We start from the raw sequence: 19,885 nt of genomic DNA, 5'->3' as shown, positions 1-19,885 counted from the left end.
ATAAAATAAACATACGATATAAATTCAAAGAGTCTGTGGTTCGGGACTTGATGCATTTGTATGTTTTTTTGTAATGGTCGTAGATTATATTCTAGGTGAGTTATAAATTTGTTTTATGAAATTGCGAAATTAAATACTAAGTTTGAGTTTGCATATTTATATTTTTTATCAACATACTTCGTCATATTATGTTGATAAAAGTGCATATTTGAGCAATTTTTAGCATATTTGTACATCGCATTTTTATATTTTTATATTTTTATATTTTTATAAACGTACAATTGTTTGGAAAAATCATAATTGGATGGTCGTAGTCAGTCGTATCTAACGCATAGGTATACGTCTGTTTGCGGTAGTCTCTTTATCGCTTAATAATGAAACTTTTTATCGACAATAACGACAATTGTATAGTTGTGGTAAATCCTAATGAGATCTATACTCATACAGACTTATCTTCAAACAAATATAAATTCAAACTTAGTTAGACAAAATTTTTTCTTTGATAATATATTATATTTTTATAATTTTAATAAACTTAAAATAAAAAAAATAGCTGCATGTTTTGACGATTTTGACTGTATATTTCGATAATTTTAAGTGCAACAAGTCCCAAACCATACCTAGTTATAATAATATGACGACTCGCGCATTGCGATGATAATATTACAATAGTTATAAATGGCGATTTGCGCCACGGCAAATAACAATTATAATAAGATTGGGGTGATTCGCGCCTCGGAAAAAAAAAACAATAATAATAAAAAGCCGCTGACGATTTGCGCCACGACAATAATAATTATTATAATAATAAGTACAATATAAAACACACCGTCGATTCGCACGGCAAAAAGTATCTCTCTAAACACCGTAGACCTGTGACTAAAATTGTGTGTAGTACGAAATGCTATAGTGTGGAATGGTGACACGTAAATTCGTCGCGAGTCAATTCATCGCGCGTCAATTTATCGTAATCAATTTATCGCGACGTCAACTCATCGCGACGTCAATTCATCGAGAGTTAATTTATCGCATATAGGTATATATATTATGTAATATTTTTAAATCCAACATTTTCCTTCCCATTTTAATACAGATTTAGGACTGTCTTCACATTTACTTTTTTATGTAGGTATGGTTAAAAATGTTGTCTTTTTTTTAGAAAGGTCTGTCATTATTAAAAGTTATAAATAGAATAAAATTGTAAAAATTGTATAATGCAGGGGTTTTAAACCTGTGCGTCGCGGGTTATTATCAAGGGAGCCGCGTTCGCAATAGAAACTAAAAATAAAATTTCGGCGCACCAATACATATTACATGTTGCATGTGTGAGATAACCGTCGATAACCGGGTTTGCGATATCGAGTAATAGCATATTTCGATTACTATTTACAATTAGGTAGGTACTTAATCATTTGCCTCTAATATAATCTATGGAACACTTATCACAACTTATTGTTCACTTCCAAAATTATTTTCCCGAGGACGATCAACAACGAAATTGGATTAAAGATCCTTTTACTACTGATCTACCGTCAGAATTAACAATTACTGAACAAGAACAACTGATAGACTTGTACTCAGATTCAGTATCAAAATCCAAATTTGTATCATTATCTTTACCAGAATTTTGGATAGCTATGAAGAAGCAATATCCGATCGTAGCCAATAAGGCTATCAGGACTTTAATTCCATTTGCTTCTTCATACTTATGTGAAACGGGTTTTTCGGCCTTAGCAGTTATCAAAAGTAAATACAGAGGAAAACTAAATACCGAAAAGGAAATGAGAATCGCACTATCAAAATTTACCCCACGATTTGATGATTTAATGCAACAAAAACAAGCACAGCCGTCCCATTAAAAATTAAAATTATTATTAATGTATTAATTTTTTAATTGTATGTAAAAAATAAATCTCAAAAAAATATTTCCTATTATTAATACCTAATTACATGTTTATCATTAAATAAAGTTAGATTAAAATTATTATAAGTAATGTAAATTTGTTTATTTTAAATGTTCGTATGGGAGCCGTATATTTTATTTCAAAATCAAAAGGAGCCGTGGACCCAAAAAGGTTGACAACCACTGGTATAATGTATAAATTGTGAATTAAAATGTATAAAACAATGTATAATACACTTATACTTGCAATTGGAAATTGTGTACTATTCCTTGTAAATATTCATCAGTCGTTCTATTTTTGAAATCATAACAAATATTTTACAAACGCTGTGCTTTGTCAAAGTATTTTTTTTTTGCGGGTGGACGTTCGCCACCTATATATTGTTCAAGTTTTACTTTATTTATATTTTCTTCTTTTTTCAACGCGAATATGAATTTCCAAATACTTGGATGGCATTGAAATTAAAAATTGAAGTAAAACAATAATTATGCCATCCTTCTACTGCATTATTAGTTCTAGGTAAATCTTGCGAAATCAATGAATAGCAATTCCAAACTGAAATGTCAAATTTAGGTGCTCTTCTTTTTTGTCGTCTGTCCATGCATCCTATGCAAGTTTCTTCAAAATAGTTGAGTCATCTTGAATTTGTTGCCATATACACTGTGAAAAATAAAAAAAGCATCCTTTTACTTCTGTTTCTGGAAATTCATAATTTATCGCGTTCATCGCAGCTTTTTCAAAATCAACCATGATAGTTTTAGGACATAATCCAGTAGTAATACTTTTTAATGCTTGAAACATACGTCTATACGTTTTTTCTTTTTTATCGGGTAATAAGACGTAAGCTGATGGTAAAACATTTGAATATTGTACTGCATGAATAGTATAAACTTGATAAAATAAAGTTGGAGCACTTGAAAATGTGCCATCACAAAACCAATTGTTACATTGCGTCATAAGTTTTAATAAATTTGTTGTTGAAAAAATTAAAATTCTGTCTGTATTAATACCACTGTCATATTGTAAAAAAAGATTACCGTCAGTGGTTTTTGTCATCTCGTCAGGTATACTAAAATTGAAATCGGTTGGCTCTTTTGGTAATTGAAGTTGTTGTTTACGTAGTCGTTGTATAGTACGCTTGAGTCTATGAATATTAGGTAACTGAGCCGCACATTCTGTAGGGATTTGAGATAATGCTGTAGCTACTACAGAATGAGAACTTGCATCAACGTTATTGGTAGCTATTTCTTTTAGTAAATTTAGAGTTTTTTTAACATTAGTGTCTGTTGAATTCGGAACGTGGTTATGGTCAGTACTTTTTAATATTTTTCCATCACTTAAATGAACGCGTCCTCGACATTTGTTTTTAAAATATTGGTTACATTTCCATATTGATTTAACGTCACTTTCTTTTTCTTTTACGAAAATATAACCATTGAATGAAAGCATACTTTTTCCTCTTTCAGTTTTTAATATTTCAAAAGCCATAATTGTATAAAAGAAGGAAAACGCACTAACACAAAAACGGCGACGCGGCAATATAAATAAAGTTCATCAGTTGTCGATCGACTGGGGCATAAACTGGCCTAGTTAACACTCATCGTTATCGTAATGGAGATTATAATCAGCCACAGTAATAATATAACGTCATTCTAGGTTTTTCTGGAGTAGCTATTTAAAAATATAATATATATAAATTGACACACGATGAATTAGTGTCGCGATAAATTGACGCCGCGATAAATTGACCACGATGAAATGACACACGATGAATTGACTCGCGATGAATTGACGTATATCCGTGTGGAATGGCCTTGTAATAACTACAAACTTTTTTACAGTTTTTTCCTTCATTAATTGAAAAATTATTTTATGTTACATAGGGAAATATAATATAGATATATACGAATTCAATGTATGGCCGTGTAGATACTATCAATGTTATCAATATTTTGTTTGAAAAGAGTTTGAGCAATTTTTTTAAAGACCTGAAGTTCTAGTTTTTATGATTTTGTTTACCTACATTATATTATTAAAATGAAAAATAAAGGGTTTAAGTATTTTTTTGTAATTTAAAGTTTGTTATTCTTAGAGACTTCTATCTTTTTCTTATTATGCTTATATTATTATTGAAAAAGTGTATTGTAATGTTCATAGTAGGTAAATAGTTAAAATATTAAAGTCGATAATTCCATATTTTCATAATTTGTTGGTTGTACGCACTTATACTTACCTATTTGTAGTTCGTAATCACTACACGTACGATGTAATTAGTAAGCAATTATGTAATTGTATTATTTCAAAAAGTACCAGAGATCAGAATTTTTAAACGAAAAACAGTAGCACCAGGGCCCGATTTAACAATTCACGTAGGTACAATTTACATTTTTGGGCCCCAAATTGTCAATCTCTATTTTCATTAATGCTAAAATAAAATGTATATGCATAATGTGTTTTTAAATGAATGTTGTGTGAGCTGCTTTAACATAAGTTTATTAGCTTAAAACATCTTAAAAAAAACTAACATAATAATAAAAATCAAATTATTCATTGAAGTTATGGCAGATATAGATTAGTGTAAAACATACTAGTCAATGTAAATAATAAATACACATCGTACAAGAAGAAAAATTACTCCAACAACTTTTCTAAGTTTTTAAATCACCATTTCCTTCTAGCACTACATTTTTCGTTTTTCACCTAATAATCATATTAAACATTTTTAATTGTTATTATATTGAATTCTGGTGTCCAACAACTTTTATAGCTATAAGGATTGAAAATGTATAACAAGGTTCCACGTAAAAAGGTTATATATTATATAAATTACTTTATTCGCAATAATATCATCAAATATATTTATAGTAATATCATAGGCTGACTGACGGTTTTCGCTCAGAATCGCTTTTTTTATACAATGATATTATATAATTGAATTCAAATTTAACACCATCCGTTACAGTGACCAGTGGCATATTTAGGGAGGGGATCAATGGCCACGGGGTGCTAAAATTTGAGTCCTCAATGGGGTGCCGTCGCTAGAGGTAATAACAAAAAAAAATGATTTATTTATGTATTTTAAAACGGTTATATTATAAAACGAGAATCTTCTTTTTTACTGCAAATATATTACAAATATTACATACTAGGCGAAACTTCAAAATTCGCCTTTATATGTAGGTGTTTTAATTATTATTATATAAACTCAATGCTGACATTTTGAAATCAATAATAATTAGTTATGATATATTAGTATAATGTGCGGTATATTCGCTTATATTATTATAAATAAAGACCATATATTTATATGCATTCTAAATTGTAAAATATACATATAAATATGTGCTAAAAAAAGTCAAAATATGCCAGAAAAAAATTCATAAAACTAAAATTTTTATTACATTTTATATTTATTCTAATTTTGCAGTGTTAATTATTTATTAATTTTATTAAAATTGTATACTGCACAGATATGCAGTTTCAAAATTTAGGTAATTTGTTAAATTGTAATTTAACTTTTAATTATTTATACATTGAGTGACCGCCGTTGTGTGTTTTATAATGCATACACTAAGGTCAAACTCAAAATGAACAATAAATCTGCAGCGACGTCAAGTGCTATATAATATGAAATTCCTATAAAAAAAAAGCCACTCTTGGTGTGTGTAGCTAATAGCCAGGTAGCTAGTAGATACCTATAAACCAAACAATGTCATCGATGATCATAAATAATCATAAATTCTTAGGTCATTGACCGATATTCGAGCGAGACTTGTGTGATGTGATGTGCAACTTTATCGTCATATATATATTTTATAGTATATAGTTATATTGTAGTATGCGTGGCTGAATAATGTTCTATTTTATTTAATTACTTTATTCAATATAACCTCAATGATCGAACGATTGAACAATAATCAACATAATATAATACAATAATATGAAGGTTTAAATAGGTACTAATTCAAATCATTTTCATAATCTAACCACAACTCTTATTTTTAATAGTTTTTTTTTTTTTGAAACGATTATTCAACGCGTATTTATGTTAAGCTTTTCGACTTGTTTTTACATGTCGCTTTATTATAGCAATGCATATATTAAATAACCTTATATACAGTGTTAAGAGACATGTGAAACGAAAATTAAACATTCCAGTGTTTACAAATGGTATGTTAACTGAATGTCACTATATTAGCGCTTATTTACCGTCTTACGAAAACAAGAACTCGGTCAACTCTGCTACATCGATATCATGATCAATATAATAAATATATAATAGGTATTATTATGTATGGATCATATGGGTAAGTACCATTATGACATTAAAATATTATTACCTATATTATTGGTGACAAATTATTTCACGTATCTATAAAACAATAATTTGGATATGCTTATTTAAAAAAAAAAATAAAAAAACTATTTGCAATATTTATCAGTTATTGCGTTACAATGATTCACCTACCTATCTATAAATCGAACGGTTAAATTAAATCAAATTTTTTGCAAAATTCCTCGCAACCAAAAAAATATTGGAGACGCTACGCGCGCATGATAAAACGATCATGCGCACATGATATAATGCACAAGAATAATTAATAATTAATATTATTAAATAATAATATTATATAATTATACAATAACTAGCTGATCCTGTGCACTTCATTGCTCGTTAAATGTGTCAACTCTATATGACTCAAACTTTGTTCAATTCGTTATTTAATATTCTGTGTATGGTGTTCAAAATTTATCTCAACTTTTCCATTGCCCGGAAAAAAAATTCTAATTCCCAGCAGTATATCATCCGGTAGGCAATCTACCTGCAGCAAATCGCGGACCCCGTGCTGTTTGTGCATAAGTGTATGATTTAGTGTATAAAGTATCAAGGTTAGGTTAGAATATTTTTCTAAGTATTTTGATTCATAAAAATCTAATTTAGGGCAAGTAGTTTATGAGTTATAAGTATTTAAAGTTTAGATGGGCGGAGTGGAGTGGTACGGGGTTACCCCTCAAAATGTTTGTCCACCAATTCGTTTGTCTAAAGTTTAAATACTTATAACTCTGAGTTAGAATGAGAATAAGAAATATAAGATATAAAAAATCAGAATATAAGAATAAGAACAATTTTTAACGTAATACGTATTAATGTATAATACTAACCAACGTATGTCAGCATGGGTAAACTTTGCTGTGTACATTCAACTTAGAGTGCACACTACACATAACACATTTAATTATTCAATTTCTTTGAAATTCCCTTTAAAAATATTATTTAAAAAAGGTGGGCAAGTGGATGTCCATATACTGTACAGTAGGTTACAAGTGGGTCACTGTAATGGATGGTGTTAAATTTGAATCCAATGATATAATACCATTGTATAAGAGAAACGATTCTGAGCGAAAACGGTCAGTCGCCTATGATATAACCAAGTATATTTGATGATTGGGGAACGGATTTTATTGTAAATACATATTTTTATTGAAATGAGATATTTTTAATCTGATAAAAAATGTGTACGATTTAGATCATTCTAATTAAAATAAACCCAAATGTATTTTACATATTTTTGTATAAATACATATTTTTACATATTTGATAAATAAAGACATATTTTGTACATATTTTAGTAATTTTTGATTTTTTCCTTCCGACGACCAAATATTATACGTTATCTAAATGACATTTACGTACCTACGTACGATCTTGGAAATACCGGGCGATGTATTTTAGTGATTTTTAATTTTCGACGACTTTAAACATTATCTGCTTCGTCTAAATTAACAAGATTAATAATTTTTGACGACCACCAAATGTTATCGTTATCTAAATGGCATTTACGTACTTATTTCCGGCACGTGGCATGCCACTATATAGATTAAAACTAGTTCAGTTAATGTCGATCTTGGTAATGCCGGACGATATAAATATAAAATTAGGAAGTTGTACCTACATACTCGACAATCGTTTTTAGTAGCATTCGTAGTTTTTACGCGAAATCTCGTGTGCTAGTTGACGTCTAGTTTCTAATTTTTAAGATGCCAAAAGTTGTGAAATCGAAATCAAAAGCGAATTTTTATTTAAAAGAGTTTCCTAACGAGACATTTAAAAGTGATGGAGAAATATTATTCTGTTCATGCTGTGAAAAGGCAGTATCAATAAATCAGCGTTATTCAGTTACTCAGCATATATCTACATCTAAGCACCAACAAAATAGAGATTGTAAAAAAAAAATTTCAACAAAATTTTCTGAGTTCAGAGCCATCTACGTCTTCTAATAATTTGTCAGCTTTTAATACCGATTTGTGTCGTATGTTAATTCGCGCGGATATTCCTATTAGACGTAGAACGGTCGTTTAGTCAATATAAGAGTATTCTCCGACCAAACTCAAACTTAGTATTTAATTTCGCAATTTCATAAAACAAATTTATAACTCACCTAGAATATAATCTACGACCATTACAAAAAAACATACAAATGCATCAAGTCCCGAACCACAGACTCTTTGAATTTATATCGTATGTTTATTTTATCAATTCTTATACTCGATAAAATTTTCAAAATATTTTGACTTGTTTTGAGTTGTTTACAGACAATTTCAAAATTAAATTTTTATTATTTTTCTATAAATTTCAATGAAATTTTATTTGTTGGGTCAAAAATTGTGAACATTTAATACAAGGTACCTGATATATGTTTACAATAGCAGTTGAAAAATATTAAAATACACATTTTTTTATAAGCATTTAAAGTTCGAATTTTGACACATTTTTGATATTTGAAATTTAAAAAAAATTTAAAGTTCCTAGTGTACAGTAGAGTGGCACCCACCTTCCCACCATTTGTTATATTGTTTTGTTTAATGTAGGTATGGAAATATTAATTCATTTCATTTTAATTGAACTCAACTCATCTGCATCCAAGCTGATTGCTATAATAGGATGAGTTTGCCACTTGTACCTAACTATATTTTTTTATTTTACTTGTACCTATACATTTTGTTGTTCAATTAACCAGCTAAGGCTTGAAATCGCTTTTAAATATCGAAAAAAATCTTTAAAAATCATCAAATAAATTAAAATAAACTGATATCAAAATCAAATATTTCTTTTAATGATATTCAAAATGTATATTGAAATCGAAAAAAATTTGAAACTATAATTTTTAGGTACCTAGGTAAAATAATTTTTTAATTTTTATAAATTACCTACAAATTGATTTAAAATTCAACGATAGCCGATAAGCGGATTATGTTGATCATAGGTACTATGTAGGTAATAATCTATGTAATAACTAATAATAAATAATTAATGCTTCGTTTTCTTAGAACTGTTCCGCAGCTGCGCAAACGATGACAGGTTTTTCGTAATTGGTTTCATCGTTAATCTCAAAATTAAAATCGTAAAAATGTAAAATCGATGTATACCTATTTTAATTTGGAAAAAAAAGAAAAATTATGTTCAAATTCTAATTAAAAAATCATGCTTAATACCTACCTACCCACAATTAAATCGATATGGCACAACAACATAAAAATCATAAATTTATAAAATTAATATACCTACCTACTATTTTTAATTTAAATCAGAAAAACAAATATGGATACCTACACGAAATTATAATTAAATTTTTCGTTTTGATTTCAAGCCCTGCAATAAACTTTTAGTTATTATTATTAAAAACAATATTAATGAAGTAGGTACTCACGCCTCTCTGTGATAGTTTCTATTTTCTTTATAAGTACTTTGACATATCGTGGCACTAAATGTCTTTTGCACTGTATATCTATACTCATCAGTCGGACATATTTTTCGAAGAGCCAGCCATGTCCGTTAAATACGATGAAAGTAATTATTTTTTTTTTGTATTTTTAAGCTTAAATTAAGTAAATGCTTATTTTACGTACTTTTTTGCTACAAAATCTGAACCCTAATTATATGTTTACACACTATTTTGATTATAAAACTTATCTTGGTAATGCCGGACGATATAAATATAAAATAAGGAAGTGGTACCTACATACTCGACAATCGTTTTTAGTAGCATTTGTAGTTTTTACGCGAAATCTCGTGTACTAGTTGACGTCTAGTTTCTAATTTTTAAGATGCCAAAAGTTGTGAAATCGAAATCAAAAGCGAATTTTTATTTAAAAGAGTTTCCTAACGAGACATTTAAAAGTGATGGAGAAATATTATTCTGTTCATGCTGTGAAAAGGCAGTATCAATAAATCAGCGTTATTCAGTTACTCAGCATATATCTACATCTAAGCACCAACAAAATAGAGATCGTAAAAAAAATTTCAACAAAATTTTCTGAGTTCAGAGCCATCTACGTCTTCTAATAATTTGTCAGCTTTTAATACCGATTTGTGTCGTATGTTAATTCGCGCGGATATTCCTATTAGACGTAGAAAGGTCGTTTAGTCAATATATAAGAGTATTCTCCGACCAAACCGTCGCAATTTTTCATTTGCAAACCTTCAACAATATGTTGTTTCACATTGTTATGTTCCAGAATAATACTAGTTTTATATACCTACATCGTTTGTATTACTTTCTTTTATAAAATATTTTTTTTGTAATTTTTAATATCTACTAATACGTTTTTTCGATATACTTTTTTAAATTTTTTTTTACATATTTTAATATTTTTTTTACATATTTTGATTTTTTTATTACAATAAAATCCGTTCCCTATTGATGATATTATTGTGAATAAAGTAATTTGTATAGAACCTATTTACGTGGAAACTTGTTTTAAATTTTCAATTCTTAGCTTTAAAAGTTGAACATTTTATACATTTTTAACTACAAAATAATTATTACATTTGAAATTTGATAAACTTTTGTCAAAATTTGAAATTTAAATGCTTATAAAAAAAAATTATGCCTATGTATTTTTAATTTTTTTCAACTGCTAATGTAACGATATATCAGGAGCCTTGCATTAAATTTTCACGCTTTTTTACTCAACAAATAATATTATATTGATATTTATAGAAAAAAAAACTAAAAAATTTGAAAACTGATAAATTCCGTAAACAGTTCAAGTTTTTCATAATTTTATCGTGTATAGAAAATGATAATATAAACATTTAGTGAAATTTTCTAATATCTACAGTCATTAGTTTTTTAATTGACACAAAATAAGAAAATCGTTTTATGAGAAATCAAGTGAATATCAAATGTTGTAAAAATATGAATTTCAAACGCTCATAAAAATTTAATTTAACATTCTTGTAGACATTTTTTTTTTGATAAAAGTGACAAACTTATGAGGAATCTTGTATTATGAATCTTAGATTTAAAAGGAAAATTTTTTATGAATTTTTAACTCAAAACAATTTGCAAATTTTCGTCATTTTTTCGTATTTTGTCAATATTTGAATTTTAAATGCTTAAAAAAAAAATTGTACCTAAGGATTTTTAATATTTTTCAACCCTATTGTAACGCTTTATAAGGAGCCTTGCATTAAATTTTCACGTTTAATTGCCTAACAAATAGAATTTTATTGATATTTATAGAAAAAAAAACTAAAAAAATTGAAAACTGACAATGTCCAAATGTAACAGCTCAAAAAGAGTCAAATTATTTTCAAAATTTTATCGTGTATAGAAAATGATAATATAAACATTCAGTGAAATTTTCTAGTATTGACAGTCATTAGTTTTTTAATTGCAACAAAATAAGAAAATCGTTACATGAGAAATCAAGTGAATATCATATGTTGTAAAAATATGAATTTCAAACGCTCATAAAAATTTAATTTGACTTTCTTGTAGACATTTTTTTTTTTGATAAAGGTGACAAACTTATAAAGAATCTTGTATTATATATTAAATTCTTAGATTAAAAAAGAAAATTTTTCATGTATTTCTAACTCAAAATAATTTGCAAATTTTCGTCATTTTTACGTATTTTCAATATTTGAACTTAAGATGCTTATAAAAAAAAATTGTGACTGGATTTTTAATTTTTTTCATCTACCTTTGAAACAATATACTAGAAGCCTTATATACACATATATTTATACACATACATATACATAATAATATATATGGATAATACAATTGAGGCATATAGGGCCTTTTGGCCTATGAAAAATCACAGGGCGAAGTATCAAAATACTAGAAAAATATTCTGCTTCGGCATATGAAATTAAAACTTTATGTTGTCATTCAAAAAAGTAAAAACTTAAAAACTATAAGAATAAAAAATATTTAAAAATATGATTTTTTTTTAATAAAAACGTTGTTTTTCTAACAATTTGAAACTGTTAAAAAAATATTTTCAAAAATATTAACACTTTATAAAATAATGAGTTTTTCATGATAAAAGAATCACCTTGTATAGGCATGTAATAGGTACCTAGGAACGGTATCGGAGGTGATTGGTTTATCTTCCGATATAAATATATATACAGAGTGGTATATAATTGGTAGATTTAATTTACAAGAGCTAAATCATTTTTTCTTATAACTACCATTTGTATACACTTAAGTAGTTTATTCGGTAATCTAATGACACTCAACAAAAAAAAAAAAAAAACATAAACAAAATTGTTGGCAAACATAGTTCATTATTTTTTTTTAACATACCAATCATCAAAATCAATATTATTATTTTAATTTGTTATGATAGGTAATCATAATTAATTACTTCACAGTTACTTTTCTTACAATATCATAAATTTGGATTCTTTATTAGGTGGCTTAAGTTATAATGGTAAATTGGTAAATGGTATTCGATTGTTGATATTAATGCCTTATGTATGTACCTATGGGGGTTAAAAAAAATTGTGTAATGAAAAAAGTGCAATGTTTTGTAGCGCTCTTCTCGTATTGAGATAAACTTGAAATTTGAACCATAATTGGTTGTACTTATTGGTAGGTATCGCATGCAAAGTATGAATTTAGGAGTTGAACTTCATAACCCTTCTTATTTTTTAGTTTTGGACAGTTAAATTTTAAATTTTATTTCGTACTTTTCCTATCATAAATTCCTACCATACTTTTTTACAATAGCATTAATTCGGATTCTTTATTAGGCAGCTAAGGACTATGGTAATAGGTACCTAATAGCATTTGATTCATGTTAAAATAATATTAAAAATCTATAATTAACTTAGATTAAAAGTATGTCTAAGTTAGGTTACAAACCTATATTGAGATTGACTATTTATCTAAATATCTTGCAAATAGTTTATTTTAAATTACGATTATTAAATAATTCTTAAAGAATTTCAACTGTTAAATTCAAACTTTGCATGCGATACCTACCAATATAGGAAACTTATTGTTCAAATTTCAAGTTATAAAAGTTAGTTAGAAGAAAAACGTATTTAGCTCTTGTAAATTAAATCTATACCAATTATTTCAATTAAAAGTATTAATGCAGATTTTACTAAACTTTAAAGGGTCATGGTTAATAAAATAGCCAATCAAAACTGATGATTTGACTATCAACATATTTAGAAAAAAAAGCTCTCTAGAATCCATTAAAAATATAGAAGTTGCCATTTGAAAAAATAAAGTTGATTTTGATATCGGTATACACACCTGCGTGCTTAATCATTTTGAAATTGTTATGAAAAAATTCCCTGTTAAAAATAAAAAAACACGTCTTTTTTCGTTTTAACGAAATTCCGTGTCATCGATCCATAATCGTTAAAAAACCCCGCGTACAATGACATAAGATACACACTGTATAATAATAAATTATCGTATACGCCAGCCGGTATAGATGAAACGCGCGCGAAAATAACGTTGTATTTTGATTGTTTCACGAATAGACCTCCGGCGATAAGGTGCAGAGCGGTGACTCAAAAAGTTCCGGCGCTCACGCACACGATATAACAATAATAATAATAATAATAATAAATTCCCGTCGTCCGTCTGCCCATACTAAAATTATTGTTACATCTCATTCAGTTTTCGCTCCATAACGTGCATAATACGATAATATTATTATTTTGCGGACTACAATTTTATAACTATAATACGCGCAAGTGATGTGTGCACAGTGCGCGTGTGTTGTACGTACTATATCATTATACTGCGAATCGCAGCTTAGTGCCAACGTACGCGCGCTCCCCCCGCTTGACCGTCCCGCAAAATCCGAACACACGGTACATCGTTTTTATTGTATAATATGATAAATTTAGTGATGGGCGCAACCGAGTGAAAACCATCTAATTATTCGATTGTTTTATAAAACTATCGAATAATTTTGGTTTAATGACCAATAATAATCGACCATCGAGAAAAACTATCGAACTATCGAAATTTTTTTTTACCATCGCTCGGACGATGAACATGTGAAATTTTGAACCACATTACACACAGTAAGCGCTTATCAATTATCAATTAATACTATCAATAATTAATTCATTCATTCATTCATTCATTTCACTATGTAGTTTTTCAAACTATCGATAGACAATCGATAGTCAAAACTAGTCGGTTGCGCCCATCACTTATATTAAGCTGCCGCAACGACCGGACGCGATGGACGGCGCCGTCAATACTACTTCAGGTTGCTGAACACGGCAATATCCAAAGGTGGGCATTAACTTGTTAAAAAGTCAAAGTTAAGTTAAAAATACATTTTTTTTTAACTTTTAACTTTACTAGTTAATTGTTTTTGTTTTTAACTCGTTAACCTATTCAGTTAAAATGTTTATTGTTGTAACTTTACTTTTTATAGTTAATCATAACTTGCCACTGTTAATTATTTTCACTAACTTTCACACCTTTGGCAATATCGGAGAACTGTGTGTAACGTCACCACTCACCACCACTCACCCGGTGTCTGCACTTCACGGATCCGACGACCGCAATAATGGACGCGTTGGCCGTCGCGGCGATCCTGATGCTTGCGCTGAGGGCGGCTGTCTGCGTGGACGCGGCCGCCAACGTGGACATCGGTCGCAGTGTGGACTTGCTCCAGCAGTTCGGTATTATCGGCGACGTGCTGTACGGCGACGTGTCCAACACCAAGGAGTCGGTCACCCACGACATAATCGACGGGGCCGATCGTTTCACGTGAGTGTGCTTAAAAATAATATTGTATACTAAGCCTATAAGTAATCACAACAAATTTATAATCACAACGACAGAAAAAAATTTTCCAAAAGTTCAATCATTTTGTTCTTTTATTTGTTTAAATTTTGAGCTGAAAATAGTGGCAATAGAATAATCTTTGGGTAACTACTTGCTATTGAACTTAATTAAGATATATTTATTCAAAATTAATTTGAAATCACCTATTTTGTTGATAACATTTTTTAAAAAATAGCTCTTTAAATCAATAATCAAAAGCTAAAGAAAAATAAGGAAGAAAAATAATTATTTGTATGTGTTTGTCAGTATATAAAATATAGTGTATACAGTACACAATATGATTTAATTATATTTAAATGTATCGTGGTTATTTTATATACATAAGTTACTCTACAATCAATACATTAATGATTAATATAATGTTTTTTTTTTTCCAAATTACTTTTAATCTTGTAAATCAATATTTTAATTACTGTCGAAAAATAAAAATAAAAATGTTTAGACATTCAATAGGTATACAGTAAAATCTAACCTAGAAATTGTGATAAATGTTTGTCTATAATAATTTAATTTAATTATAGCCTATAGGTATGTAATAAACTAATAACTAATTTATTAAATATTAAACTAATTTCAGATATCTAGAAAACATAAGAGTTTTCATATCATTAAATAAAACATATAGATTGAGGTACATGCGAGCCACGCATTTCTTCTTCGGTTTAGCCACGAGCTTCATCGTGGAAAAGTTGAAGGAAAATAAATTTAAATTTTCACAAGTAATTCCATACTTTACGAATAACGCTCAAATTATATTTATTTATCGATTTAAAATAATTCAAATTTTGTTAATTTCGTGTATATAGATGACAGTTTACATTGGAACATTCGTTGTTTTCCTGATTGGCGTCTGTGTTCAGGTTTATGGTGCCAAATTCTTCACTCGACAATTAATTACCTTATTATCTGTTGGAACATGCTTTATACTCGATCGCTAACCATTGTACATGGACACTTCCAAGCATGTGGATTGTCATTTGCTTGTTAACATCTGGATATGGTAATATATACATTTTATTATATAAATGGGCTTTGAGTAGTTTATGACTTGTGTTTTAATAATACGGTAGAATCAAGGTTGAAATATACAAGGTTATTGCATTCATACCCCTTCTAGATCAAATATTTAATGATAAAAACAAAAATGGCAGCGTAAAGGGAGCCAATAATAATCAAGTATACATGCGCGGGAACTTTGAATTTGTTAGCTTTTGTCAGCGTTTTTTTGATGACGAGAAAAATGTATATTTGTGATACCCCTTTACGCAGCCATTTTGTTTATGATGATAAAAATCCGAGTCATTATGCAATAACCTGTATATTTCAACCATGGGTAAAACTGAGAAGGTTTGGGACAAATTCAGATTTTGTTTTTCACTTGCGTGTTATTACCACACATTTATATTGTCTCTACAAAATTCTCAGAACAAAATAAAATAGTTTGAACATTCTTCGTTTCAATTAAGTTCATTTTATGAACGTATATAAATTCAATGTACAATATTACATTATAATCCCGACATTTTGGCCTTACGACATTGAAGAATCACAGCAAATATTTAATTTGTATCTATACAATTTTATAATACTATATTATGACTCATCCCTTATGACGGGTGACAGCCCCGAGTTTAACATCACCTATGGTAAACTATGGTTGAAGACGCCATATATAAATAAAATAAAGGTTATGAAGGTAAATATATTATAACTTTGTATTGGTATTATCTTATACGCGTTCCTCTATCATCATAAATCACGAATTAATTAAATATGAACTGGCCAACGGGGTTTATATAGTACTATCTTAATTATTATATTGTCAAGTAGACATTAAAAAGAAAATGGCCAAATGTTGCCCAATCCCGAAAAAAAATAATACACTATAATATACTCACGTCCATCATCGAGATATCTATACAGTATTTATATTGCACATTTAATTATTATACATATATTATTATTATTACCATATCAGATTGTAAAATATAAATTTCATAGGTACAATACAAAAATTAAAAACCAATCCGCCGCACTGTATGTTGTAATGTACCAAATATAATATAATACCAATATATCAACTAATATATTTTATGACGAATTATAAATATACTACAAAGGAAAAACTCCTATATTCCTTATAAGTATACAATGTAATTTTTTAAGTGGGTGGTCTGAAATTATAATAAATTGAGATGACTATAATAGCTCCCCCCCTCCAAGCTCACATATTATATCGCAGCCTGCAATGACGATTAAATACCATAATAATAGATATATGTCTACAAGATCGTCAAAATTGCGAATTACTTTAAAGACATAAAAGTTGACTCAAGTCTTTGCTCATTACTGTTTTTTTTATTCACTAATTTATCAATGGATCTATTCATATATTCATATTAAAATGACCTTATTCTCAATGACTAGTGAAACATAACACCTTTTTATTATTTACATTCATCACTTCAGTCAGAATATAAAATCAAATAAAATGATTTTTTTCTTTTACAGGTCCTCTTTTAAAATTATTTAAAAACAGAATTACTGTGACTTTGGGGAGACTCTCGTACTCTGTTTTCTTAGTAAACCTCACAGTCATGATGATGTCTCAAAGTTCGCAGAGATTGCCTGTATACCTTTCACCAATATCCGTGGTAAGATGACATTTTGTGTTGATACATTTAAAATTTAAATTAATCGATGAGTTAAAATTTAATCTCGATGCGTCTCGAGTTTGGATAACTGACCACTGAATTTTTATTATAATAATTTTATGGTATGAAACTCATTCGTTTTCAGATCGATGCTTGGATATATGATACATTTAAGAGTTACGTGATGGTCTTAGCGTTATACTTGGTTGTCGAAGCACCATTCGCTAAATTGGTTAAGCCATGGATTTGACGTTACTTTTGTCAAAAACAATACATTCAATTTTGGACGTGTAATGTTTTAGATAATATTGAATTTGTTTATCTATTTATAAAAAATGAATATGTCCGGACGTATTATTTTAAATAATAAACATTTTTAATTTTAAATTACACTAAATAATATGATATCTTCAATTAGTATAAAATATCATTAAACACGGGTTTTATTTGATTAAAAGTTTGATGAAAAATGCTACTATATTATTTATTACATTCAATAAAAAATTGCAATATTTTTTATATTTTTTACTTTTTTACTGCAATTATATAAACAAATTGAATTTTTTATATCAAAAAAATTATTCTTACGTACATTTTAATTTGTTATATAATAAATAAATTAGAGTTAATATTAAATTAACAACTGTTAATATGTCCATCAAAACCTGATATGTCCACGGTAAAAATATATTATAATTGCCATTCATAACAAGTCCCATTTAAATTTAAAAGAAACATTATAATTACGTTTAAAACAAATTTTAAGACCTAAAAGTAATAATTTATGTAATCTACAGAATATTTTACAAATAAATCAGTTGCAACACTGAAAAACAAAAATCTACAACACAAATGTTTAGGTGTAGAATAATTTAAAATCTTAAAACTGCTCTCCTGTAAAATGTAATGTATGGGACATACAACTTTTGGCCTCTTAGCCATCGATATATAAAGATTTTGAACCGCAGACTATCGGTATTTAAGTAAGAAACGTAAGGTTAACATAAATTAATTGAAATCCGTTTTTGAAATTAAAATACATCCAATCAACGTGAGTTTTATTTTAAATTTAAATGCATTTGTCCTAATATTGTTTTATAATAATACCTGAAGAAGTATCTTATATACACTTGCAAACAAACCTGCGGTAGGTACTCTAATTCTAATATGCCGTTCTTAATGGCAATTTTTAAATAATAATATTATCCAAGCCAATATTATATTATGAGTCTGTCATAATTATAATAATATATAGTGGCTTGGCGTGGCGCGTTAGCTGCTACCAGTCGCGACTGGGAGTAAGTAACGGCCACAGCTACTAGCTCCCGGATGGGTGACCACCCGGGTTCATAGTTGTTAAAAAGTAAAAAACTTGACACACATACACGTGTTTGCTACCTACCATAACAACAGTTAAAACAATCGTAAAAACCTACCGTACCAACGTTACCCCTACCACAGATCATAACCCCTACAACAGCTAATGGCCATAGTCGCCGGGGTTTAAGTTCAATAAAAAAAAAAAATAATAATAATAATATATAATAAATTACCTTAGTAAATAGGTACCTTCCTATAAATATAATTATAATTTAATAATCTATCTTTTTTTTTTATATATTTTTAGGAAAAGTAAAAGCTCGTTGATCAAGAATGGAACTCCGACCGAAAAACCAGCTACCTGCTGCAGCAGTAAAACTGTTAAAAAAGATTAGATTATCTTATAATAGGTAGTGGGTCAGCTATGAAATGTTAGCAATTACATCATAATATATGATAATATAGTTAATAAAGTTATGGCCTTATGTATCGGTAGGTACAAGTGTACAGCAGTAATACTATTATTGATTAGCGCTGTAGCATTCTGTGCAGTGTACAACTATTGTGTACCGTATCTACCTATGATAAAATTTAAATATTTAAATTATTATTATAATTGTTATCTGTTTTAAATTTGAAGCAAGTTATATGATCTATCAGCTATCTATTAGCTATCCTCATAACAATCATCTTAACGTAAAATTTGCAATATTATGATGCGTTAGTTGTAAGACGGATATAACACATGGGTACCACATGCATGAAACGTGCTCTTAATAGTAATATAATACAAGTATAAAAAACATGTTGTATTATTTATTATTTTTTTATTATTATTTATACTAAATATGTTATCTTTATATCAATCAATTTTAGATTCTGA

At 28.4% G+C, this 19,885-nt stretch overlaps 2 protein-coding genes and 1 pseudogene across 2 annotated transcripts; 2 read left to right on the top strand and 1 right to left on the bottom strand.

Moving 5' to 3' along the window:
* The first annotated feature begins 1,430 nt into the window (after positions 1-1,430).
* On the top strand, positions 1,431-1,859 carry LOC132935497 (zinc finger BED domain-containing protein 5-like). Its single transcript, XM_061002073.1, has one exon. The coding sequence runs from the start codon at positions 1,431-1,433 to the stop codon at positions 1,857-1,859; it is 429 nt and encodes a 142-aa protein (XP_060858056.1).
* Positions 1,860-2,510: 651 nt separating this feature from the next.
* LOC132935489 (uncharacterized) lies at positions 2,511-3,392 on the bottom strand. The gene has a single exon (XM_061002063.1). The coding sequence runs from the start codon at positions 3,390-3,392 to the stop codon at positions 2,511-2,513; it is 882 nt and encodes a 293-aa protein (XP_060858046.1).
* Positions 3,393-14,747: 11,355 nt separating this feature from the next.
* On the top strand, positions 14,748-17,932 carry LOC132935479 (uncharacterized; annotated as a pseudogene).
* Positions 17,933-19,885: the final 1,953 nt, after the last annotated feature.

This window comes from Metopolophium dirhodum, chromosome 1 (genome assembly GCF_019925205.1).
Source record: "Metopolophium dirhodum isolate CAU chromosome 1, ASM1992520v1, whole genome shotgun sequence".
NCBI lineage: Eukaryota > Metazoa > Arthropoda > Insecta > Hemiptera > Aphididae > Metopolophium > Metopolophium dirhodum.
This window is presented reverse-complemented; position numbering and strand designations above follow the sequence as displayed.

Coding starts and splice junctions, on each gene's coding strand:
- LOC132935497 (XM_061002073.1), top strand. CDS start 1,431: ATGGAACACTTATCACAACTTATTGTTCACTTCCAAAATTATTTTCCC.
- LOC132935489 (XM_061002063.1), bottom strand. CDS start 3,392: ATGGCTTTTGAAATATTAAAAACTGAAAGAGGAAAAAGTATGCTTTCA.